Source organism: Hippocampus guttulatus, chromosome 22, assembly GCF_054856545.1.
Source record: "Hippocampus guttulatus isolate MCC_2025c chromosome 22, RoL_Hgut_1.0, whole genome shotgun sequence".
In the NCBI taxonomy this organism is placed as follows: Eukaryota; Metazoa; Chordata; class Actinopteri; order Syngnathiformes; family Syngnathidae; genus Hippocampus; species Hippocampus guttulatus.
In genome coordinates, this window is record NC_141282.1 from 220773 (window position 1) to 246909 (window position 26137).

The following is a 26137-nucleotide window of genomic DNA, read 5'->3' on the forward strand; positions in this document are numbered from 1 at the left end:
GTAATCCGAACAGTATAGAGTCCAGGGGAGAGAGTAATGACCATGGAAGGGAAAGTGATATGTATCTGATTGAACGAAGCGGGTAACAAAGTACGAAACATTCAGGAGACGCCTGGAGTCGGTTAGACTCAAATCTACGAGACTTTGAAAAACAAGGAAGCGATTCCTACTCAGTCCGATTCTGGCAATTTCCATGCTCAGAGTGAATTGCTTGTGGCTCGAGTAAATGAACATTTCCTAGAAGGGTTTAATTGTTATCATGTTAAAAACTTTTCGCAAACTGGACCGCTAATAAGAGAGGAGGCGAGTTCCATGAGCATCGAAGACTTCTAAGCGTCCCGAGGCTGGCTTCAAAAGTTCGTTGCGCGACATCAGCTGAGCAATGCTGTCATGTGTGGTGATCGAGACATGGTAAAGTTAGAGACAGTGAGTGTGAGGAAAGAAAAGCCATAAGGTCTCTTACTCGTCTCATTTTGTAGCAAATAGTCCTATTTCTAACTTTTGGCCCGGCCCTCCACAATATTTTCTGCTTCTCATTTGGCTCCCCCGGGAAAATAATTGCCCACCCCTGGTTTATGAATGCATTTTATCCTATAAAGTGGATGTCTATTTACAGTCCGTACAACTATGTACAGTTTCATGATGTAGAATGTTTATTTTCTCTTCATTTTAAGCTTTTTAGCAAGAGCTAAAAGCTTGTTGGTCCTCTCTGTCTTTTTCACTCTCTTTTTATCCAACACAAATCCAGCACAAGCACAGGCATTGGTTCCTCTTTATTGGTTCTTCCTGGGGACATCGTCAGCTTTCTATCCAACCAGTCCCATCGAAACTTGTTTCTCAGATCCGCATCTATTTGACAGACTTTAGCTTCGTCACGAGTCTCCATAACATTCGGCGTTCGCGAGAAAGGGGTTTAGGAAGGCGAACACGGATTGATTGTGATTCTGAATTTGCGGATATAGCGACCGATCACATCAAGTAAGACATTGGTTTTAGCCCATATAACAGGGGTGTCAAAAATACGGCCCGCGGGCCAGAATCGGGCCCCAAGGAGGTTCGATCAGGCCTACGGGATCATTTAAAAGTGAAAAAAAAAAACGCATAAAAGACACGGAATTGATATTTTTAATAAGGTGCAATTTGTGGGGTATCCGCTAGGCGACAGACTGTTTTGATCAGAGTAGAAGACAATATTGTTTTGTTCAGAGAAGAAGACAACAGCAGAGAAGAGACAGACCCAACACAGCAGGACAAGGACGTGTGAATACTTCTTTTCACATTTAATAGCACTCTCCTTAGTTTGTAAGGTGTAGGCAGGGATGACATTTAGATTTTATATGCACATGTGGAAATATTTTAAAAATTCCTTTCTTTATAAATCTCGTTTCATCTTAAAATGCGTAACTCTATTTTTCACTCCCAATTGTTAGTTTTGTGCCTTTGTACAATCACTGCAATTAGTTGCAATGCATATATGTATTTGTAATTTCCCCATTGCGGGACAAATAAAGGATATCTTAATATCTTATATGTGAATGATGAAAGTAAATTGCACATTTGTCTCATGAAATCCACGGTGCTTCATGAAATGTTTTGTAAAAGATATGTTCATTAACTTTCAACATTTTCCTCATGTTCTTGTGCTTCTTGAGACAAAAACAAAGGAAAGACCTATTATTTTGGTTATTTATAGCAGAGTATGGTATAACTTTAATGGTCCGGCCCACTTGTGAAATGAGTTTGACACCACTGCCATATACGAAGTAACGACAAACTAACGCTTTGCGAGAAAAAAAATGATATTCAAAATGGATGCTTGCAAACTTTATTCGGAAACATTACGCGTCGACGGCAAGTAAGTCCGGCAGCCCAGAAATAACACCAGACCCTAGCTGGATCACATTTCTTGACATTGGCTTTGGATCAAGAAAAAAAAGAGCAGATTTTGTTCAAATTGGATTAGATTGGATTGTCAAATTTTGTCCAATGTGAACAAAATATAAAATAGACTGAGCCAAGTTGAATCCAGATTTGATCCAAATTGTGCATTTGAGATCTGATCCGATATTTGAACAACCCTGGTACCACCGAGGATGTTTGGTTGTCTCTTGCTTTGACTGTCTCTGGCTCGCTCTCTCATGTGAATTATCTGTTCAAAATTCAAATTCCTGAAAATAATTTGATTCGATCCGGATTAAAGCTTGCTGTCCTATGTAAACAATTTATAATATGAATTACTGAGCCAATCCAATCCAGATTAGATTCAGATATTGCATTTCATTTTTCTTGCGATATATACCGGATAAAACATGGTAAGTGAGACTTGCCAGGTTTGCTGCTGAATGCACATTCTTGTTCGCACCCGGATGAAACGTGACCATTTTGGAGGGTCTTGACAATGTGTTTGGAGAAGGTAATAATGAAGGTGATTCTTACGTGAGCAGAGAGTACATGTCCATCAGGTTGACCTGGTCTTCTTGGTGGTTTTCATTCTGTCTGGGTGAACTCGTCGTTGCCTTACCGCCAAGATATTATTTTCCAACATTATTTTAAATCCAAACCGCTGGCGGTTTGCTAGCTTTTATTTTGAAGGTGGTCAACGGGGCTCGCTGTCGGTAGATTTCCGTCATGCAGAGTATTAACAATTGGTGGCTTGACAGCAGTACGGAACTGGGGCGCGTTGAGGGATCGACAAGCCTTGACGAAATTCTCCTGAATTTGTCTTCAACGTGCTCAAACCTCCACCCGGGGCGTCCACAATCATCTCGCTGGACTAAAACATCTTTCCTTGAAGCTTCGTGTCCGATTCAAGTCGTCTCGGCGGACATTGGTGTATCTCGGCCTACTTTAGCTTTGGTTAGCTTGCTAGCCGCTAACAAAGAGCCGCTCGTGCTCAACACATCGGTGCACGGAGATGGTAAGCGTAAAAGGTTGTTGCAATTTTCGCACCATGTGCACAAGAAGGACATCAGAATACGAGGAGGAACTTTGTAAAGAAGAAGAGGCCCACAAAGGGACAACGTCAACTGCTGGACGCCATTCGCAGGATGCAGCCAAGAATTGTTCTTCACAGATTCGGTTGGGTCACGCTGTTGGTCTCACTTGTTTCGTACTCTTTCTGAACAGCCTTCGTATGCTGTCTTTCTTGTCCGCAGTGTGTGTGTGTGTGTGTGTGTGTGTGTTTGCACGTGCGCGATCCGGTCGCTTCAAAAGTCGATTTGGCCAAAAAAGGGGTGTGTGTGTGTGTGTGTGTGTGTGTGTGTGTGTGTGTGTGTGTGTGTGTGTGTGTGTGTGCGCGCGCGCGTGCGGGAGGAAGGGTATGATGTGGCTCTTTGCAGTAACACAGTAAAAAAATTGGCTCTTCGTCTCTGACTGGTTGGTCACCCCTGATGTATACAATGCAGAGGTGATTGCTCTAAGACTGCAAGAGAAGCTCAGCTTCCCCTAAAATGTCAAAAAGTAAGTGATCAAATATATGTGTGTACGTACAATTGTGTGGACATACGCAAAACCGCGCACAACTTTTGTTCGGATTCAGCTTCTTATTACTGGTTACGATGCGACTCTCTTCTCATTCATTCCCGCAGCTTCACTGTGCTTGAAAGTGTGTGGACGCTGAGTGTCTCCAGCGTGGACGCTGGGTGTCGAGAGTTCAGTGTAGGTTGTCCTAATGCATTGAAACAAGACCAGTCATTGGATAAATGCTGGTTTTGTCCCGCCCGTTGGACGCTCGGTGTCTCTGGGAGTCTATGGACAGTGGGTGGAAGCTCAGCTTTTCTGCATGATGATTGGATGATCTGTCTGAGCCTGAATCTCTTTTTGACTGACAGCGAACTGAGCTAATCACCGATCTTATGGTGAAGGCATCCTTTTCAATTTTTTTACAAAAGGAACAGAGAGTAGAAGTCACGTAAAAATGAACGGACACATTTTATGATGTCGGCCGAAATTGAGCTTCCCCTTCCCCAATGTCAGAATACACGAAAACGTTCTTGCTCCATGCGTTTGAGGAAATCTGGTCCACAGCGATTTTGTCAAAAGCTCACCAACTCCGGTGTGAGTGCCATTACAGGGGTGTTCACACGGCAAGATTTGGTCCGGTAGAGCGTTCACACGTGCAAATTAGCTCTGGCATAGCCCCGTAAAACGGCTTACACCGGAGCAAATTTGATCCACCTCAGGGAGGTGGTTTAAAAATTTGCTCCAGAGCAAATGCTCGTGAAGAGTTGATTATGTACGACGAGAATGCGTTGCTTTCGTGCTCTGTCGGACTTCCGTCATGTGTTTGTTTAATAAAGACACAAGACTTGGCTGGTAACGGCAGCAAGCACCTCTTGGGTTATACCATCTCAACTAGAATGGGGGCTGTGGGGGGAATAGTCCCCAAACGTCATCTTTCCTTTTGTAGGAGACTGGACTCTCTCGGGGTGTTTTGTGTAGTTTGTTCCTTTGTTGTGTGTTCACAACCCCCCGCCCCCCATAGAATTTATTTTGTGATTTCCTCTCTTGATTTTCTGTTTGGCGCTTTACATGTTTGCTTTTCTGAGTGTCATTGAAGTCATCGTTGATTTACGTTTTCGGGGGCGGTCACTCTCGAGCAGAAGGCACGGAGACCGAGAAGGAGAAGGACGTGCCTGTGCAGTAGTCGCTTGAGTTGTGTATACGTTTTAAAAAGAACCAACACGACAGCTCATTTGTTTTCTGTCGTTTTGCTCCGCTGCAGAAACTGCCGTGTGAACGCAAGTGGAGCTGCACCGATGCTGTGCCGGTGCTGACACGCTCAGCGGCTTTGTACGTGTGAACCCTCCACAAAATTTGCTCCGGTGTAAACTATATCGCAAGAAAATACATCGGTCCAGCGCCGGAGCAAATGTGTGCCGTGTGAACACCCCTTATGTTCGGAAGCACCTCTGCGTAATGCGGTCAGACCAGCCTCCAGTCGCAAAATTGAGGTCCAGCCAGCCGCCACAGCGATTGTTAATACTCTGCATTACGGTAATGTGGGGCCGTCGAGCAGCGTTGGCCACATTCAGAATAAAAGCCTTCCAACTGATGCATGCACATCAGTGGTTTGGATTTACTATAATGTAACAAAATAATTGCTCGGCGGTCAAGCAACGATGAGTTAACGCAGGGAGAATGAAAAATTGTCCTGAATCGCACCAAGAAGCCTTCCAAAGTTGACATAACAAATAAATTCAATGTTAACTTTCCTTCCTTTTCTTCTTTGGAAAATGACGAATTATACATTTACTGACTGCTGTATGTTCACTGAACACCAAAATATTCAATTTAGGATTCGGGCCAAATTTGACCCTTTGGGATTTAAGGGTAGCATTTGAGTATCAGAATTTATAGGGGCCAAATTTGACCCCGTGGCTTCTCCAGGGTTTAAGATAAGACAAGAAAACCTTTATTTGTCTCACAATGGAGAAATTTAGTGCACAATTCAAAAAACGTATTCTTATGTATTGAAATTTTATGTAGATGTTTTTTCTCTTTTTAATAAATGCGTTTTTTATGTCTTGAATTTGTAAAGAAAACCTTTTTTATTTTTCACCAATGAAGGGTTCGGTGAATGTGCATATGAACTGGTTGGGTTCTGTACCTCTAACATAGTTAAGAACCAAAGGGAAAATCAAATCTTTATGACAGTAGTCTGGTTGTCTACCTGGGGTGGCCCAGTATGCGTTAGACCTGGTCTGGTGGCGCGATCACTAAAATTAATTAAAAAAAATTTTTTTTTTTGAAATCAGGCAAAAAGGTCAATACGCCATTTCAGAAGGCTTTTATTTCGAAATGGAAAATCAGATCTTGATGACAGTAGTCTGGTTGGATACCTGGGGTGACCCAGTGTGCCTTCGACTTGATCTGGTTGCGGGATAACCAAAATGTATTTTTTAATGATTTATTTTATTTTTTATAAATCAGGTGAAATTTTTGTCATTGATGTTAAGTTAACATTGACCTTTTTTTCCATCTAAACTTCAGAACGCTTCTCTGTGCTCTTCTTAGAGTTTTCATACTCCCTGGGTGAACTCATGGTTGTCTGACAGCTAAGAAATTATTTTGTTGCATTATTTTAAATCCAAACCACTGACGTGCATGCATTTGTTGGAGAGCTTTGATTTTGAAGGTGGCCAACGCCGCTCACTGGAAACAGATAACCGTAATGCTCAGGATTAAAAATAGCTGTGGCGGCTGTCTTAACTTCAACTTTGCGAGTGGAGGCTGGTCTGGCCGCAGTGCTTAACTGAGCCGGCTTGCCGCTAACATAGAGGCGCTTGTGCTCAACACATCGCTCCGCAGAGATTGTAAGTGCAGTGTTGTTCTAATTTTCGTGTGAAAATGTGCGCAAGAAGGACAGCAGAGTACGAGGAGGACCTTTGTGGAACAAAAGAGGGCCATGTGCGTCAACGTCAATTGTTATTCTTTTTTCCTTTCGGCTTTTCCCTTCAGGGGTTGTGGTGTCTGTTTTACATCTGTTTTGTGTCTGTTTTATGGATAAATATATAACCTAATATATCATAACGTAACAAGTAGAGGACAGGCATATGGTTGTCAGGGAAAGCAATGAACATGCTCGGCAATAGTCACCTTGGAACAGGAAGGAGCAAAGTACATACACGAAATGACTGCTGTCTGTTTAGCTTAGATGAGCAAAAATGTCGATAATTAGACAAGCAAAATGCTTGTGCGCGGCGAAGTACATACACATGATGACTGCTGTCTGCTTTGCAATAATAATAATAATGCATTTTATTTAAAAGCGCCTTTCATGCCACCCAAGGACACTGTACAGACAATAAGAAAATACAATGTAAAAATTAGTAAACGAGATATTATATAAAAACAGGACATAAAATCATAAAAACATAGGAAATGGAAGAGCTATGTGTTGTAGGCAATCCTGAACAGGTGTGTTTTTAGACGGGACTTGAAAGTGGAAAGAGGTGTGCAGTTTTGGAGGTCCGGAGGTAGGTTGTTCCAGAGCTTTGGAGCAGCGTGACTGAAGGCTCTGGCTCCCATGGTGCTCAGTCGGGCAGGGGGCACTGACAGGCGGAGGGAGGACGAGGATCTGAGGGAGCGAGAGGGGATATGCACCTGGAGAAGGTCGGATAGGTAAGGAGGGGCCAGGTTGTGGATGGCCATATATGTATATAGAAGCAGTTTGTAATTGATGCGATGTTGAACAGGGAGCCAGTGAAGCTGTTGGAGAACGGGGGTGATGTGCTGCTGGGAAGATGTTTTTGTGATGATGCGAGCAGAGGCGTTTTGGACCAGCTGGATTTTATGAAGGGACTTTTGAGGTAGGCCGAAGAGGAGAGCGTTGCAGTAATCAAGGCGGGATGTGACAAGACTGTGGACAAGAATAGCAGTGGTGCGGGGGGTGAGGGAAGGGCGAAGTCTGGTAATATTGCGGAGGTGGAAATAAGCAGTGCGGGTGATGGTGTTGATATGCGAGTGGAAGGTGAGCATGCTATCCAGGATGACACCCAGACTCTTAACCTGGGGGGAGGGGGACACTAGGGAGCTGTCAATGTTGAAGGAAAAACTGTTTACTTTGGATAAAGTGGATTTGGTGCCAAGAAGGAGGACTTCAGTTTTATTAGTATTTAATTTAAGAAAGTTTGTTGTGAACCATGTTTTGAGTTCGGAGAGGCAAGAGGTGAGGGAGGGGGGTGGGAGTATGGAGTTTGGCTTGCAGGAGAGGTAGAGCTGGGTGTCATCAGCAAAGCAGTGAAAGTGGATGTTAAATTTGCGGAGGATATGGCCAAGAGGCAGGAGGTAGATGATGAAGAGAAGGGGACCTAGGACAGATCCCTGTGGTACACCTGTGGTGACTGGGGAGGGCTTTGAGGTGAAGGATTTGAGCTGGACAAACTGAGTGCGGCCAGTGAGGTAGGAGTGGAACCAACTGAGGGGAGTGTGGGAGAGACCAATGGAGGAGAGTCTATTGAGGAGGATAGGGTGAGAGATTGTGTCAAAGGCAGCGCTCAAGTCTAAGAGGATGAGGATGGATACTAAACCGGAATCAGATGCTATGAGGAGATCATTCACAATATGGATTAGGGCAGTCTCTGTGCTGTGGCGGGGGCGGAAACCGGACTGAAAGGGTTCATAGAGAGAGTGAAGGGACAGGTGGGAGTGGAGTTGAGCAGCAACAGTTTTTTCAAGGATTTTCGAGATAAATGGAAGGTTGGAGATGGGGCGGAGGTTATCAAAGTTGTTGGGGTCAGAGCCATGTTTTTTCAGTGTGGGGGTGATAGCAGCAGTTTTGAGGAGTGATGGGACAATACCAGAAGAGAGTGAGGAGTGGATAATAGCAGATATGAGAGGAAGCACAGAAGGAAGGCAGGATTTAACAAGGGATGAAGGGAGGGGATCAAGCTGGCAAGTGGTGGGCTTGGATTTGAGTATGAGGTTGGATAATTCAGCAGTCGTTGGTGGAACAAAACTGGAGAAGAGATGACAAGGAGAAGAAGGTTCAGATGGGGGGGGAGCAGGCAGGTTTTGATGGAGTTGGTGATGGATCTTAAGGATTTTGTGATTGAAGTGTTCCATTATGGAGTTGCAATAATTATCATCAGGTCGCCAAACCTTCGGGGATACAGTTACATCTACACTCACATGCAATCACACAACGGCCCAATAGAGGCCTCTATTATATTTTAAAAACAAAGCCCATAAATCAGAACCAAGATATGAAGCCGCTTATAGATACCATTAGAATCTAGCTGACAAAGAATGTCACAGCCAATCAGGATTACACAACGCATCATGATACCATTAGAATTGATAAAGAGTGAAGGGCGTTCTTTGGTATCAGCCAATGAAATGGAAGGTGTTGGCCCCACCAAGCTCTATAAAACCTGTGTCTTGTCTCTGGAGAATTCAGAGCTCCGATGTGCACATCTGTCCCTCTCCGGGTTTTGATTGAATAAAACTCGCTTGTGACCAGCCTGCAACTTGGACTCTTGACTAAGTTTGTACTTAGTTTTTGATCAACTCCAGCCTCCAACTCAGAGAAACATCTGGTGCGTCCCCTGGTCTGCGGCTCAACGAAGAAACTTCAGTGTCGGCCCTCCTACCCTCTGCTGACCCCCGGGAGAAGGCGAGACGCCTCTGCGTGCCCCTTATCTCCGGGAGGAGGCGTGGGTCGGGAAGGGGCCGACACTCCAGGGTCGCCAATCATTGCCTCCATCTAACCCTGTTTTGTGCATCCTCTTCTCTCACACCAGCTACCTTCATGTCCTCTTTCACAACATCCATAAACCTCCTCCTTGGTCTTCCTCTCAGCCTCCTGCCTGGCAGTTCAAGACTCGGCATCCATATCCCAATATATTCACTCTCTCTCCTCTGGACATGTCCAAACCATCTCAGTCTGGCCTCTCTGACTTTCTCTCCAAAACCTCTCACATGAGTTGTCCCTTTGATGTACTCATTCCTGATCCTGTCCAACCTGGTCACTCCCAAAGAGAACCTCAACTTTGAAGTCAAGATGGCGCCCGAGTAGGCAGCCGTGAGCAAGTGCTCTCATGAGCCTTGCTTTTTTTTTTTTTTTTTGTGTTTGTTTTGTCACTTTGTGTTGTTTACGTCGTGTGGACCTGATGTGGACTTTTTTCAGCATTTTTTGGCCACGACATTCATCAAGGAGGAGACTCTGTGCTCGGTGGTTGCGCCTTCTCGGCAGCATGGGTATACCAGCACTGTTTTTGACTGGGAGGAATGTCGGCGCCATTTGACTGTCGTTGCTGGACAGTCCGGGGCGCTTGTGTCTTGCGCCTGTAATGGACAGCATTTTTCACAGCCCCGCTTTGTTCAGCGAAGAGATCGGTGCTGTTGAACGGTCTGCGGCTGGATGGATGTAAGTCTTGAGGAGCCGACGATGAGAAGAAAGGAGCGTTAGCGCGGAGCGCCCATGCGGATTTGGAACTGGGAGTCGCGGCTTGGAGTTTGAAGCGGATTACGTGGGACAGGAGAAGTGAACTCATCTCTTTTCGTCAATGGACGCTACAGCTTCGTGTTTGCTTTCAAAACTTAGCTTGTAGCAGACGTGTGCACATTTTCAGCATGACGTCTCTGATCCACTGGTGAAAGGACACTTTGATCCTCTCCTCTTTCATCTAGAACTGCTTCAGACAACAAAGTGTATGCAGAAAAGTGGTGAAGATTGCACGACTGTCTGTGTCCTATGTGTTGTGTTGTTTGTTATTTTGACTTCAAAATGGTGCCGCGAGAGTGGCTGCCTTTCCAGCAGCTCCTATATTTTGTTGTTCTACTTCTTCCTTTCGTAACTTTGCTGCTGTGAATTGGGAATTTCTCCATTGCGAGACTAATAAAGGTTTTCTTATCTTATCTTAACATCTATCTCTCTGCTCTCCAGCTCTTCCTCCTGTCTTTTCTTCAGTGGCACTGTCTCCAGTCCAAACAGCATGGCTGGTCTCACCACAGTTTGATACACCCTTCCTCTCATCTTAGCTGAAACTCTTCTATCGCATATCACACCTGAAAAAACCTCCACCTCTCCAGTTTCTGCTCCACCCCTTCCATCACCATCGCGAATAAGAAGTGGCTCAGGGCTGACCCCTGGTGAAGTTCCAACTCCACCTTGAATTCCTCTGTCACACCGGAAGCACAAGCACACCTCACCACTGTCTTACAGTCATCACGTCCTCCACCTCTCTAACGTACTTCTCTGTCACCCCAGACTTCCTCATACAATCCCACAGTTCTTCGCTGGGCACCCTGTCATATGCTTTCTCGAGATCTACAAATACACAATGCAGTTCCCTCTGACCTTCTCTGTACTTCTCTATCAACATCCTGAAAGCGAATACTGCATCTGTCGTACTTTTTTTTTTTTTTTGGCATGAAACCATACTCCTGTCACAAATGCTCACTTCTGCTCTCAGTCTACCTTTAACTACTCTTTCCCATAGTTTCATTGTATGACTCATCAACTTTATTCCTCTGTCGTTACTACAACTCTGCACATCTCCCTTGTTCTTAAAAATGGGCACCAGCACACTTCTCCATTCCTCAGGCATCTCGCCGTCTAAGACCTTGTTGAACAACCCAGTCAGGAACACCACTGCCACCACTCCTAGACACTTCCATACCTCCATTGGTAAATCATCAGGCCAGATTGCCTTTCCACTCTTCATCCTCTTCAATGCCGTCCTCACTTCATCCTTGCTAATCTTTGCTAATCCTTCCTGGTCCACAACAGTTACCTCTTTTACTCTTTGTTCTTTCCCATTTTCCTCATTCATCAACTCTTCAAAGTACTCTTTCCACTTCCCATCACACTACTGGCACCTATCAATACATTTCCATCTCTATCCTAAATCATCCTAACCTGCTGCACGTCCTAACCATCTGTCTCTCTGTCTCGCCAACCTGTAAAGATCAGTCTCTCCCTCCTTGCTGTCCAGCCTGGCATACAAGTCATCGTAGGCCTCTTGTTTGGCCTTCGCCACCTCCACTTTCACCATGCGCTGCATCTCCCTGTACTCGTGTCTCCTCTCTTCAGTCCTTTCAGTGTCCCACTTGTTAGCTAACCTCTTTCTCTGTATACATTCCTGGACCTCCTCATTCCAACAGCAAGTTGGGTGTCAGCGACTCTGCCGCTGGTACCACTTCTCGTGGGCATAGAGACCGATCCTTGAGCCGCAGACTCGACCACAGATGGAGCAAGGGAAACCGGACACCAGGGGGATACCAGCTGCCCGCCGGTGTCGTTGAGTGCGTCTCTCGGTTTGTCTGACTTGGTTAGTTTGGTGTATTTGAGAGACTGCAGTGGCACAAGTGATTTGCCAGGTTGGTCTGTTGAGTGCAAGTGTTTCAAACTGCGTGGGGTTGATGTTGGCTCGCTTTAGGAGTTCCATGCTGTAATCCTTGAGGCGCCACTTTTGCCCCCCAGCAGAATGCTTTGGACCTCTCAGTTGGCTCTAGAGGACTTGGCGGGGCAGGCGAATGGTGTGTCCGATCCACCGAAGATGTTTCTTCGCCACGGCCGCTTTCATGCAGATGGAATTGGTGCTTTTCAGGATGTCTATATGGGGAACTCGATCTTCCCAGGACAGGCCAGGGATCTTTTGCAGGCAGTGGATGTGAAAGCCTTCCAGGGTAGTAATGTGCTGGCGGTGTGGGGTCCATGACTCTGACCCGTAGAGCAGAGTGGAGAGACATACTGCATTGTACACGGCAATCTTGGTACAGATCTTCAGGTTCCGGTTTTCGAAGCCCCTGCTGCGTAGGCGACCAAAGGATGATGATGCTGTATTGATACGGGTGTGGACTTCAGTGTCAAGGGAGCAGTTTGAGGACAAAGTGGAGCCAAGGTAGGTGAAATGGTCCACTACGTTTAGTGAAGTGCCATGAATGTGAAAGCTGGGGGATGTGGAAGTTGGGGTAGCGAGTTGCAACATGACCTCAGTTTTTTTAATGTTGATCTGAAGAACAAAGGATTGGCACAGACTGGAAATGGTGTCCAGGGCGTGCTGCATAGAGTTTGAGCTGTGAGCTAGTATAATGCAGTCATCAGCATCCTGATGCTCGCAGATCTGACAGATTTTTGTCTTTGTGTGAGCCTGGAGCCATCTGATGTTGAAGAGGCTTCCGTCAAGGACATATGGACACCGTCATCATGTCCCATGCCGTGGTGGAAGAGGCACGTGATGGCAGAGAGGAGGATGTTAAAAAGCACTGGAGCCAAGATACAGCCCTGCTTCACCCCAACGTTCACCTTAAAGAGCTCATGCAGCTGCATGGAGGATGCAGAGAAACTTGGGTGGCACCCCAAGTTTGGAGAGGTGTTTCCAGAGCAACTCACGGTTGATGGTGTCAAAGGCTTAGCTGAGATCGATGAAGGCTATGTACAGGTCCTTGTGATGCTCTCTGCTTTTTTCCATTAGCTGTCTTAAAACAAAGATTATGTCAATGGTGGATCTAGTCTTCCAGTAGCTACACTGAGGTTCTGGAAGAACACCTTCTGAGATGTGCTTGACCAGCCTGCCGAGCATGATTTTGGCCAAAATCTTTCCTGCGGTGGAGAGTAGAGGGATTCCTCGGCTATTCCCACAGGCTGCTTTGTCCCCTTTCTGCTTATAAATAACGATGTTAGCATCCTTCCAATCCTGCGAGACGGTCCCATGTTCCCAGATGTTTTTAATCAGGAGGTGCAGTCGGCGCGTGAGTAGATGACCTCCGTGTTTGAAAACCTCTGCGGGGATGCCATCAGGTCCAGCGCTTTTGGTTTTCTTGAGGCCCGCAATGGCTTGCTGGGTTTCAGTATAAGATGGTGGGGTGTCGAGGCTCATGATTGTTGGCAGGTCTGGAAGATTGTCCAGAATGTACGGGTTGACAGGGTTGGTGTGGTTGAGAAGATTTTCAAAGTGGTTTGCCCAACGGGCAAGGATCTCATGGTGGTCCTTGAGGAGTGCAGAGCCGATCGGACTGGAGCAATTGCCCGCTTCTTGGGACCATACAGTGCTTTGATGGCATTGTAGAAGCCCTGGGTGTTGTTACAGTCTGCCAGGTTTTGGATCTCATTTGCCTTCTGCACCCATCAGGGGTCCTTCATGATACGGAGTGCTCGCTGGGTCACTGTTCGAACTGCAGTAAAGGTGGCTTTACGGGTGAGAGATGTAGGGCAGGACAGAAGAGCTTTATGGGCCTCATCCTTTGCTTTCAGAAGTGTAATTATCTCGGTTAAGTTGCAGTCAAACCAATCCTGGTGGCGTCTCCTTGACTGGCCTAGCACCTCCGAGGCTGTACTCTGGATAGCCTGGTGCAGAGCTGGTCAGTCACCTGATTCCTCCAGGATCTTGCCAAGGTTTTCAGCAAGGAGTCGCCGAGGGTTGGCTTTGGTGGTGGGGTTGTTCAATGCTGCACAGTTGAGCCTTTTGTTGGGAGCTGTCATTGGATGATGGGGTCGAATGCTCATGAGCAGTTTGGATCTGACCATGAGGTGGTCAGTCCAACACTCGGCTTCGCGCATGACACGGTTGATGAGGACATCACGTATGTGCTTTTGACGGACAATCACATAGTCCAGGAGATGCCAGTGTTTGGAGCGGGGTTGCTGTCAGGTGGTCTTATACCTGTTCTTCATTTGGAAAATGGTGTTAGTGATGACCAACTGATGTTCTGCACAGAGGGAGAGGAGCCGAAGGCCGTTGTTGTTCATTTTTCCCACTCCAGGCTGACCAATAACTTTACTCCATACCAGCTGTTCCGTGCCCACCCTAGCACTGAAATCTCCCATGACGATGAGCTTTTCCGTCGCCGGTGCATTTTGCAGGATGGTGTCCAGAGCTCTGTAGAAATCCTCCTTAATATTGTGCTCGGCATTCAGAGTTGGTGCGTAAGCACTGATGAGAGTGGCAAAGCGCCCCTTTGCCAGGGGAATGCGCCATGTCATCAGCCTTTCATTGATGCCGGTAGGGGATTCTGGGATGCGCTTCAGCAGTTGGGAGTTCACAGCAAAGCCAACTCCATGGTTTCGACGAGTGCCTTCAGGGACCCCTTTCCAGAAGAAGGTATACCCTGCACGAACTTCTGTCAGGGAGTCCTCTCCATGTAGTCTGGTCTCGCTGAGAGCTGTGATATCGATGTTATACCTCGCGAGCTCTGTGGCCACAAGTGCTGTCCTCCGGTGGGGCCTGTTAGGAGTTTCAGGCAGGTCCAGCAGTGTGTGGACGTTCCACGAAGCTACGCGTAGATTTTTTCTATTTCGTTTATAGTCATTTCGACCGCAAGGTGGGTGCTCCGATGATAGCGGTTTACCGTCCGCAGTGTGTAGAGCAGACAATTTTTCGACCACTTTTTCTAGGTCCCTCCCCATCACAGGGGTGAGCAGTGTGGAGCTGCTCAGTCACAATGGAAGCTGCCGAAGAGATGCGCTGCTCCATCCCGCAGTGTCAACGACCGTCACTCCATTGCAGCCTGTGTGCATGGTTTGGCTAGGCACTCCCAGCCACATCCTTGGCCTGTGCCCCCCGCAATTCCACATCGCCACAGGACTTTGGGGGATTGGGGGGAAGCAGGTTGTGGGGTTGGGGCAAGAAGCTTGCACAGAGGTTCGGATTAAGGTGAGGGTGTGGGTGCACAGTCCTCACTCCCACCATCTTCACTCCTACCAGGTGGTTTCCGGTGGCATGAGGGTACCCATGACGACCTTCTTCTGGCAGGAGTTGCAGGGGGCTGCCAGTAGTCCGGTCTGTTGGACTGCGCCTGTGCCTGCCCCCAGGTGCCGGTTTGGGATCACTCTTTGTCTGGCCTCTCCCCTTCGACCTGTTCGGCTTGGGTGACCCTGCCAGGAGTACAGGACTCCTGCCGACATAGATCTAGAGGTCATGGAAACACGGAAAGTGCCTCACCACGATAAGGTGGTGATCCCATCGAGGCACATATATTTGTGTGTGTGTGTGTAAGTAAAACACACCTTATAATGAAAGACTCGTTGACGAGCGCCTGGTGGCCAGGCCTACACCCATCGGGCTCAGCCCAAAGAGGCAATGTGGGTCCTCCTTCTCATGGGCTCACCACCCATGGGAAGTGGCCAAAGGGTTTGGGTGCAGTGTGAGCTGGGCGGCAGCTGAAGACGGGGACCCTGGCAGTCCGATCCTCGGCTACAGAAGCTAGCTTGAGGGATGTGGAATGTCACCTCTCTTGCAGGGAAGGAGCCCGAGCTTGTGTGCGAGGTAGAGAAGTTCCGACTGGAGATAGTCGGACTTGCCTCCACACACAGCCTGGGTTCTGGTACCAGTTCTCTCGAGGGGTTGGACTCTCTTTCACTCTTGAGTTGCCCACGGTGAGAGACGTAGAGCAAGTGTGGGCATACTCTTTGCCCCCCGGCTCAGCGCCTGTACATTGGGGTTCACACTGGTAGACGAGAGGATTGCCTCCCTCCCAGTGGCGGTTCTGGATCAATTTCACTGAGGGGGCCGGGCTGGGGCCAGGGGTTTTGATGGGGGGGGGGGCACATTCAACCCAGGGCTAAAAAGACAGATTCGAAATCTTATTTGACTTTTTATTTCTTCAGACTTTGAAATTGTAGTCATAACATTACAGTGATGAGAAAAAAAACAGTATTAGGAGGGCTAAAATGTCTGCAAGCATAACAATACGCCGTGTCCATCTGTTGAGAATATTCAAGCCAGGGGATGATATGGTACCAGCCTGCCGGGGACAAAAATTGCAAATACACTCAAGCTAGATTTTTTACATGCATATAATTATCAAAATTTTAAAAGGCAATGTCTTATATATTGATCCTGTTAAATAAAAAATTAAAATAAAAAGGGAGACTAAAAAAGTTGCACACACACGCAAATAGCACTCGTGTCATGGTAATTGCCTTCTCTGCGGACTGCTTCTCATTTTCCTGCTCATTTTTAAGTGGCGCAGCGCACTAAAGGGTCCGACTAGAATGTTAAATCACGCACTTTGGTTCCACCATTCGCGTCGGCGACTCGACACGACTGCGTAATCTACGCTCGGAGGGGGGGGCCACAGGAGGGGCCCGAATCGGTGCTACAGGGGCACTGGCCCCCGTTGCCCCCCCCCCCCAAGAACCGCCACTGCTCCCTCCGACCTTTGGGTGTGGGCGGGGGGTCCTGACTGTTGTTTGTGTGTACGCTCCCAACAGCAATTCAGCGTACTCACCTTTTTTGGAGTCTTTGGAGGGCGTGCTGGAGAGTACTCCTGCTGGGGACTCACTTGTTCTGTTGGGGGACTTCAATGCTCACGTGGGCAATGACAGTGAGACCTGGAATTGGAAACCGTAATTGGGAGGTTTTGTGATTGGACTTTTGTTTTGTGATTGGACTTCTGTGCTTGTCACGGATTGTCCAGAACAAACACCTTTGTGTGTGTGTATATAGGCACTGTTATAACCCACTTCTCGTGGTTAATTAATTACTTTTTTAATTTAACTACTTTTACTTTAATTTAATTAATTTTATTTACATTTAATAAATTAATTGTTGCACCTGCGACTGCTTTCAGGCTGCGGAAAAAAAAATACAATATGTGAAAACCAGTAACAATTGTAAATTGCACAGCCACCTTATACCAGTTGCATTAATGCTTTTATATATCTATATTTATATTGACTATTTACATATCCATCCATCCATCCATCTTCTACCGCTTACCGGGTCGCGGGGGCAACAGCTTTAGCAGGGAAGCCCAGACTTCCCTCTCCCTAGCTACTTCTTCCAGCTCTCCCCGGGGGATCCCGAGGCGTTCCCAGGCCAGCTGGGTGACATAGTCACTCCAGCGTGTCCTGGGTCTTCCTCGGGGTCTCCTCCCGGTGGGACATGCCCGGAACACCTCACCAGGGAGGCATTCAGGAGGCATCCGAATCAGATGCCCAAGCCACCTCATCTGGCTCCTCTCGATGTGGAGGAGAAGCGGCTCGACTCTGAGCCCCTCCCGGATGACCGAGCTTCTCACCTTATCTCTAAGGGAGAGCCCGGACACCCTGCGGAGAAAACTCATTTCGGCCGCTTGTATCCGGGATCTCGTTCTTTCGGTCACGACCCATAGCTCGTGACCATAGATGAGTGTTGGAACGTAGATCGACCGGTAAATTGAGAGCTTCGCCCTTTGGCTCAGCTCCTTCTTCACCACGACAGACCGATACAACGTCCGCATCACAGCAGACGCTGCACCGATCCGCCTGTCGATCTCTCGCTCCCTCCTGCCCTCACTCGTGAACAAGACCCCAAGATACTTAAACTCCTCCACTTGGGGCAAGATCTCTCCCCCGACCCGGAGGGGGCACTCCACCCTTTTCTGACTGAGGACCATGGTTTCAGATTTGGAGGTGCTGATTTTCATCCCAACCGCTTCACACTCGGCTGCGAAACGCTCCAGTGAGAGTTGGAGAGCCCCGTTTGAAGGAGCCAACAGCACCACATCATCTGCAAAAAGCAGGGATGCAATACTGAGGCCACCAAAACGGACGCCCTCAACGCTTCGGCTGCGCCTAGAAATTCTGTCCATAAAGATTATGAACAGAATCGGCGACAAAGGGCAGCCTTGGCGGAGTCCTACCCTCACTGGAAACGATTCCGACTTACTGCCGGCAATGCGAACCAAACTCTGACATCGGTGGTATAGTGACCGAATAGCCCGTATCAGGGGGTTCGGTACCCCATACCCACGAAGCACCCCCCACAGAACTCCCCAAGGGACACGGTCAAACGCCTTCTCCAAGTCCACAAAACACATGTAGACTGTTTGGGCGAATTCCCACATACCCTCGAGGACCCTGCTAAGGGTGTAGAGCTGGTCCACTGTTCCACGGCCGGGACGAAAACCACACTGCTCCTCCTCAATCTGAGGCTCGATTTCCTGACGGACCCTCCTCTCCAGCACCCCTGAATAGACCTTACCAGGGAGGCTGAGGAGTGTGATCCCTCTGTAGTTGGAACACACCCTCCGGTCCCCCTTTTTAAAAAGAGGGACTACCACCCCGGTCTGCCAATCCAGAGGCACTCTCCCCGTTGACCACGCGATGTTGCAGAGGCGTGTCAACCAGGACAGCCCCACAACATCCAGAGCCTTGAGGAACTCCGGGCGGATCTCATCCACCCCTGGGGCCCTGCCACCGAGGAGCTTTTTAACCACATCGGTGACTTCAACCACAGAGATAGGAGAGCCCACCTCAGGGTCCTCAGACTCTGCGTCCTCCAAGGAAGACGTGTTGGTGGAGTTGAGGAGGTCTTCGAAGTACTCTGCCCACCGGTTCACAACGTCCCGAGTCGAAGTCAGCAGTGCCCCATCCCCACTGTACACAGTGTTAGTGGTGCACTGCTTCCCCCTCCTGAGACGTCAGATGGTGGACCAGAATTTCCTCGAAGCCGTCCGGAAGTCGGCTTCCATGGCCTCACCGAACTCTTCCCACGCTCGGGTTTTTGCCTCGGCGACCACCGAAGCTGCGTTCCGCTTGGCCAGTCGATACCCGTCAGCTGCCTCTGGGGTCCCACAGGCCATAAAGGCTCGATAGGACTCCTTCTTCAGCTTGACGGCATCCCTTACTGCTGGTGTCCACCAGCGAGTACGAGGGTTGCCGCCACGACAGGCACCAACCACCTTACGGCCACAACTCAGATTGGCCGCCTCAACAATAGAGGCACGGAACATGGTCCACTCGGACTCAATGTCCCCCGTCTCCCCCGGTACATGGGAAAAGCTCTGTCGGAGGTGGGAGTTGAAACTCCTTCTGACAGGGGATTCCGCCAGACGCTCCCAACAAACCCTCACAATACGTTTGGGTCTGCCAGGACGGACCGGCATCTTCCCCCACCATCGGAGCCTACTCACCACCAGGTGGTGATCAGTTGACAGCTCCGCTCCTCTCTTCACCCAAGTGTCCAAAACATTCGGCCGCAAATCCGATGATACAACCACAAGGTCGATCATCGAACTACGGCTCAGGGTGTCCTGGTGCCAAGTGCACATATGGACACCCTTATGTTTGAACAAGGTGTTCGTTATGGACAGTCCGTGACGAGCACAGAAGTCCAATAACAAAACACCACTCGAGTTCTGATCGGGGGGGCCGTTCCTCCCAATCACGCCCCTCCAGGTCTCACTGTCATTGCCCACGTGAGCATTGAAGTCCCCCAGCAGAACAAGGGAGTCCCCAGCAGGAGTACTCTCCAGCACACCCTCCAAGGACTCCAAAAAGGGTGGGTATGCTGAGCTGCCGTTTGGTGCATATGCACAAACAACAGTCAGGACCCATCCCCCCACCCGAAGGCGGAGGGAAGCAACCCTCTCGTCTACCGGTGTGAACCCCAATGTACAGGCACTGAGCCGGGGGGCAATGAGTATGCCCACACCTGCTCTGCGCCTCTCACCATGAGCAACTCCAGAGTGGAAGAGAGTCCAACCCCTCTCGAGAGAACTAGTACCAGAACCCAGGCTGTGTGTGGAGGCAAGTCCGACTATATCCAGTTGGAACTTCTCTACCTCACACACCAGCTCGGGCTCCTTCCCTGCCAGAGAGGTGACATTCCATGTCCCAAGAGCTAGCTTCTGCAGCCGAGGATCGGACCGCCAGGGTCCCCGCCTTTGGCTGCCGCCCAGCTCGCATTGCACCCGACCCCTTTGACCCCTCCCACGGGTGGTGAGACCATGAGAAGGGGGACCCACGTTGCCTCTTCGGGCTGAGCCCGGCCGGGCCCCATGGGTGTAGGCCCGGCCACCAGGCGCTCGCCAACGAGCCCCACCTCCAGGCCTGGCTCCAGAGGGGGGCCCCGGTGACCCGCGTCCGGGCAAGGGAAACTGAGTGCCATCGATTTTATCTATCATAAGGGGCTTTGTGAGCCGTGCTTTGTCTGGTCCCTCACCTAGGACCTGTTTGCCATGGGTGACCCTGCCAGGGGCATAAAGCCCCAGACAACTTAGCTCCTAGCATCATTGGGACACACAAACCCCTCCACCACGGTAAGGTGACGGCTCACGGAGAGGATTTACATATCAATATCTATATTTATATTTCACTTATCTTGAGACATTTATTTTTGTGCGTGCAAAAACTTTGTTTTTCTTCTTTCTATTCCCCAATTTTGCTACTGGAGACTGTAAATTTCCCCTGTGTGGGGCAAAAAAAAAAAAAAAGGATATCTTCATGGGGACCAGGCCCTTACCGCGATAAGTGAAAACCCACGAAGGAGGTTTTGCTCGGTGTTCGGTTGATTGTTTTTAGTTATCATACATTTGCATATTATTAATAATAAATTGATTATGCTTGCAATGAAGAATGCTGATGCCTGCAATTATAAATTGATTATGCCTGCAATGAAGAACACTTATGCTTTTAATAAAGACATACAGTAATTATGCTTTTAATAAAGATATGTTCACATTTACAATGAAGAATTCTAAATGCACTGTCATAGATGAGTGACGTAACCACCTTTCCAAGAAAGTGGTTGGAAAGAGAAGTATTTTGACAAAACGAGCAAGGTCGGTCGTGGATGGAGCTGCCAATGCCAGCTGCAACTTGGTGTTTTTGTCATGATTGCACACATGAACCTAATTTTCACTCACATACACACCCATAGTCTAACAAGTTCAGTGTGTTTTCAACAGCCCTCACCCTTTAGGTTGGATACACCCCTGTATTAGATTCCCATTGAGAAGTAAATTAGAGGGCGAATGGGGAGATCATTGGGGTGACGTACAGAGAACTGAAACCTCACGCTTCTCCTCATTTCCCCCTTTGAGTGATTGGGACCAGAACCAGTGTGTCATCTCCTCATTGGGTCTTTATTATGAATGTCTAATTCAGTGTTTTTCAAACCCTGTGCCGTGGCAATTGTCAGGTCTGCCGTGGGAAATTATCCAATACTGTATGTATGCCGACGGCCCGGTAGTCCAGTGATGAGCACGTCGACTTCACAGTGCAGATGTTCAATTCCAGCTCCGGCCTCCCTGAGTGGAGTTTGCATGTTCTCCCCGGGCCTGCGTGGGTTTTCTCCGGGTACTCCGGTTTCCTCCCACGTTCCAAAAACGTGTGGCAGGCTGATTGAGCACACCAAATTGTCCCGAAGTGTGAGTGTGCATGGTTGTTCGTCTCTGTGTGCCCTGCGATTGGCTGGCAACCGGTACAGGGTGTCCCCTGCCTACTGCCCGAAGACAGCTGGGATAGGTTCCAGCACCCCCCGCGACCCTAGTGAGGATTAAGCAGTTCGGAAAATGGATGGATGGATGGATGGATGCCTGTGCGGTCGATCGCCTGGAAGAGTAACCATGTAGTACTCTTCCATACCGGTAGGAAGCAGCAGTAGCGAGGAAATTTTCCGATTCGAGGCAATACAATGAAAGGTATTTTTCATTTAGATTTACGTTTACCGAAGATGCAACAGAACCAATGTTCCCTCTAAGCCAGGGGTGGGCAATTATTTTCCCGGGGGGGCCAAATGAGAAGCAGAAAATATTGTGGAGGGCCGGGCCAAAAGTTTGAAATAGAAATAGAAAATAAAGAAGATAACACAATGTCTTTGTATGCCAGTAATAATGTAACATTCTCCTCCACCATCACACTCGGCACCGGTTCTCCTCAAGGATGTGTACTGAGCCCCCTGTTGTTCACGCTCTACACATTTGACTGCTCTCCGACTCTTATTAGTGGTCCAGTTTGCGGAAAGTTTTTAACATGATAACAATCAAACCATTCTAGGAAATGTTCATTTACTCGAGCCACAAGCAATTCACTCTGAGCATGGAAATTGCCAGAATCGGACTGAGTAAGAATTGCTTCCTTGTTTTTCAAAGTCTCATAGATTTGAGTCTTTCCGACTCCAGGCGTCTCCTGAATGTTTCGTACTTTGTTACCCGCTTCGTTTAATCAGATATATATCACTTTCCCTTCCATGGTCATTACTCTCTCCCTCTTTCTTCGTCTTCCCCTAAAAAGCTAAAAAGTTGCTCTGCAACTTGAAGTAACTGTGCCACCTGGTGTTGAAATACCTGTCATTACAAGTCCAAACGAAATGAATGCAATCAAACCTTAATTGTGCACCAATCTACGGCGGGCCGGATTAAAAACACCAACGTGCCGGATCCGGCCCGCGGGCCGTAGTTTGCACACCCCTGCTCTAAGCGCACTGGTAGCACTGTCTCTCTCTCTCTCTCTCCACCCCTCTTTCTCGCACTCTCTCGCTCTTTCTCTCTCTGCCACTGCGCATGAAGCAAACAGAAGAGGCAGTATGCCAGAGAATCAACAGCATGACGTGACACACACAAGGCTTCTCAAGTGTCTCGTCATGCTGGGCGAGGCTGCGAAGATACGCAGCCAATCAGCTCACAGGATAAATCCACTCGTGCTGTCATTGGTCGACATCACACCGGAAACCAATCATGCGCCTTGAGGCAGTGCCCATTGCCTAATAGTACAGGCATGTACAAAACCTCTGAATTGTTTGGCATTTTTTTCTGAATACAATACTTTGGAAAAAAAATTAAAATGTGATGTACGGAAACTGCGATAAATGAAGCGCAAAATAGCAAGGGATGATTAATCGTAATCGCTTTTTTTCGCGGTTCAGAAACGCCCCACGAAAAGTAAAAATCACGCAGTAGAATTTGCGCTCTGGATTTAGCCACCACTCAAAAATGTGCAATGTCACGCTCTGCTCAAGTCTTTTTCACAAATACCCAAGGATAAAAAAAAATTTATAAACCACCACTATGGATAAAAATCATCAAAGAAAGCAAAATCCATCACAAATATGTGATGCTGGTCATGTCACATTTTGAGTTGTAATCTGAACTAATCTAGCTCTCTGAGTAACCTTCATTGTAATTATAAACCAGAATTCCATGGGTGTTTTTGTCGTCTTGTGTCTTGCAGATATCAGCGAAGATGCTTGTCCTGAGCGGCTGGATGCAGAGCCCTTTCACATGAAAGAAGAAGAGGAGAACAAAGAGGAAGAACAGCAGGTCCGATACATTAAAAGAGAGGAGGAGCCAGATTACCCTTGCACGAAAGATGGTGAGAACACATCATCAAATGATGATGAGGATGAAGAGTCTGATGGTGATCTGACATGTCACACTGACAACAAACCCTGGAAATGTTGTCAGTGTGGGAAGATGTTTCATTGTCAGAGTGCTTTGAAAAGACATGTGAGAATCCACACTGGTGAGAAGCCTTTTGCCTGCTTAGTTTGTGGCCAAAGATTCTCTTGTCCCACACTGGTGCGAAACCTTTTTCCTGTTCAGAATGTGGCCAAAGATTCTCTCAGAAGGAAAACTAAAAAAAAAAATCACACTAGAACCCACACTGGTGAGAAACCTTTTGCCTGTTCAGATTGTGGCTAAAGATTCCGTCAGAAGACACACCTAAGAGGACACACAGGAACCCACAATGGTGAGAAACATTTTTCCTGCTCACATTGTGGCCAAATATTGTCGTGGGAGTCTCAGATTAAGAATCACAAGTGTGATGACGAGATGAACAGTTATCAATGAAATTTTCCGCTTCCATCTAATCAGGCTTCATCAGGCAAATTGTATTTCATCGACCTGCTTATTGAGACGCTGAAGTTTTCTTTTCCTTGAGTGCATTGAAAAGTGTTTTTATTTTGGGGGGGGTTGTAAACCACCATGGATAAAAATAATCAAAGAAAGCAAAATCCACGACTATGTGATGCTGGGCATGTCACACATTTTGAGTTGAAATCTGAACTAATCTAGCTCTCTGAGTAACCTTCATTGTAATTATAAACTAGAATCCCATAGATGTTTTTGTCTTCTTGTGTCTTACAGATATCAGCAAAGATGCTTTTCCTGAACGGGTGGATGCAGAGCCCTTTCACATTAAAGAGGAAGAGGAGAACAAAGAGGAAGAACAGCAGGTCCCATACATTAAAAGAGAGGAGGAGCGGCTGGATGCCGAGCCCTTTCACATTAAAGAGAAAGAGGAGAACAGAGAGGAAGAACAGCAGATCCCATACATTAAAAGAGAGGAGGAGCCAGATTACCCTTGCATGAAAGATGGTGAAAACACATCATTAAATCTTGATGATGATGAGGATGAAGAGTCTAATGGTGATCTGACATGTCACACTGACAACAAACCCTGGAAATGTTGTCAGTGTGGGAAGATGTTTACTTGTCAGAGTGCTTTGAAAAGACGTGAGAATCCACACTGGTGAGAAGCCTTTTGCCTGCTTAGTTTGTGGCCAAAGATTCTTTGAGAAGGGAACCTTAAAAAGACACACCAGAACACACACTGGTGAGAAACCTTTTGCCTGTTCATACTGTGGCCAAAGATTCTCTTTTGAGGGAAGCCGAATTAACCACATAAGAACCCACGCTGGTGAGAAACCTTTTTGCTGCTCAGTTTGTGGCCAAACATCCTCTGACAAGAGAACCTTAAAAAACACACCAGAACACACACTGGTGAGAACAAACAACCTACATCAATCAGAGTTAAAATGATAAATTCTAAACATTAAATATAATGATACGTTGATAAATAGAGAAAGGTATTGAAATATCCATGATGAATACAAGAGAAAATTGAAACAAGAGTGCCAGGGTGTGGATGTATATAATCCCGATACAAACCAAAAGTTGTAAAAATATCACGGTTAAGGGTAAAGTATGAGCCTTAATGGAGACTTCTTTCTTCTTACTTTTTTTTCTTTTCTGATTGATATAAAAATGATTTATTAGATATAAACACATAACGGGGTCGGACTAGATACGTTTTTTTACTTCTTCCTACTCCTTCTTCCTACTTCTTCCTACTAATAACTGTGTTGAATGAAGACTGATTTCTTTCTTTTTATTATTTTATCTACCTTATTGTCTGTCAAATTATTACTGTATATGTTTTATGTTAAATAAACAAACCAAACCAAACCAAATCTGTTGCCTGTTCAGATTGTGGCAAAAGATTCTGTGAGAAGGCACACCGAAGAGGACACACAGAAACCCACAATTGTGAGAAACATTTTTCCTGCTCATACTGTGGCCAAATATTCTCGTGGGAGTCTCAGATTAAGAATCACAAGTGTGACGACGAGATGAACAGTTATCAATGAAATTTTCCACTCCCATCTAATCAGGTTTCATCAGGCAAATCGTATTACATCTACCTTCTTATTTAGATGCTGAAGTTTTCCTTGAGTGCATTGAAGTGTTTTTTTTATTTGTTTTTTTTAGTTGTTGTAAAGAATTTGTAAAATTGCATTGTTAATAATTTTATAATACTTTTGGATTCTTCATTACATATAAATACAAAATCCTCGTCTCACCCCACGGGTGGTGTCCGTACCCCATTCAGCTCGGGTCCTCTCCCAGAGGCCAGGAAGCTTTAGGCCTCTGCGCAGTATCCTTGCTGTTCCCAGCACTGCACATTTCTGGACTGAGATGTCCGATGTTGTTTCCGGGATCTGTTGCAACCACTCATCTAATTTGGGGGTCACTGCCCCGAGTGCTCCGACCAACACGAGGCACGACTGTCACCTTTACCTTCCGGGCTCTCTCCAGCTCCTCTCTGAGCCCTTGGTATTTCTCGAGTTTCTCATGTTCCTTCTTTCTGATGTTTCCATCACTTGGGACCGCTACATCCACTACAACGGCTTTCCTCTGCCCTTTA

General features: G+C 47.3%; 1 protein-coding gene and 1 pseudogene across 3 annotated transcripts; one reads left to right on the plus strand and one right to left on the minus strand.

Annotated features, from left to right (window-relative positions):
- The first annotated feature begins 2654 nt into the window (after positions 1 to 2654).
- LOC147185879 (uncharacterized) lies at positions 2655 to 25403 on the plus strand. Of its 3 annotated transcripts, none has more exons than XR_015099176.1 (3): positions 2655 to 3078; positions 23381 to 23899; positions 24298 to 25403. XR_015099176.1 is itself a non-coding variant. In XM_086102965.1 (3 exons), exons 1-3 carry the CDS (start codon positions 3048 to 3050, stop codon positions 24684 to 24686), a joined length of 561 nt encoding a protein of 186 aa, XP_085959091.1. In that variant the 5' UTR covers positions 2655 to 3047; the 3' UTR covers positions 24687 to 25403. The 3 variants fall into 3 exon arrangements, 2 of the variants coding, with proteins under 2 accessions (XP_085959091.1, XP_085959092.1); XM_086102965.1 differs by having other exon boundaries at positions 23381 to 23521; XM_086102966.1 differs by lacking the exon at positions 2655 to 3078 and adding an exon at positions 3086 to 3459 and having other exon boundaries at positions 23381 to 23521.
- Positions 10504 to 11603, minus strand: LOC147185880 (uncharacterized; annotated as a pseudogene).
- Positions 25404 to 26137: the final 734 nt, after the last annotated feature.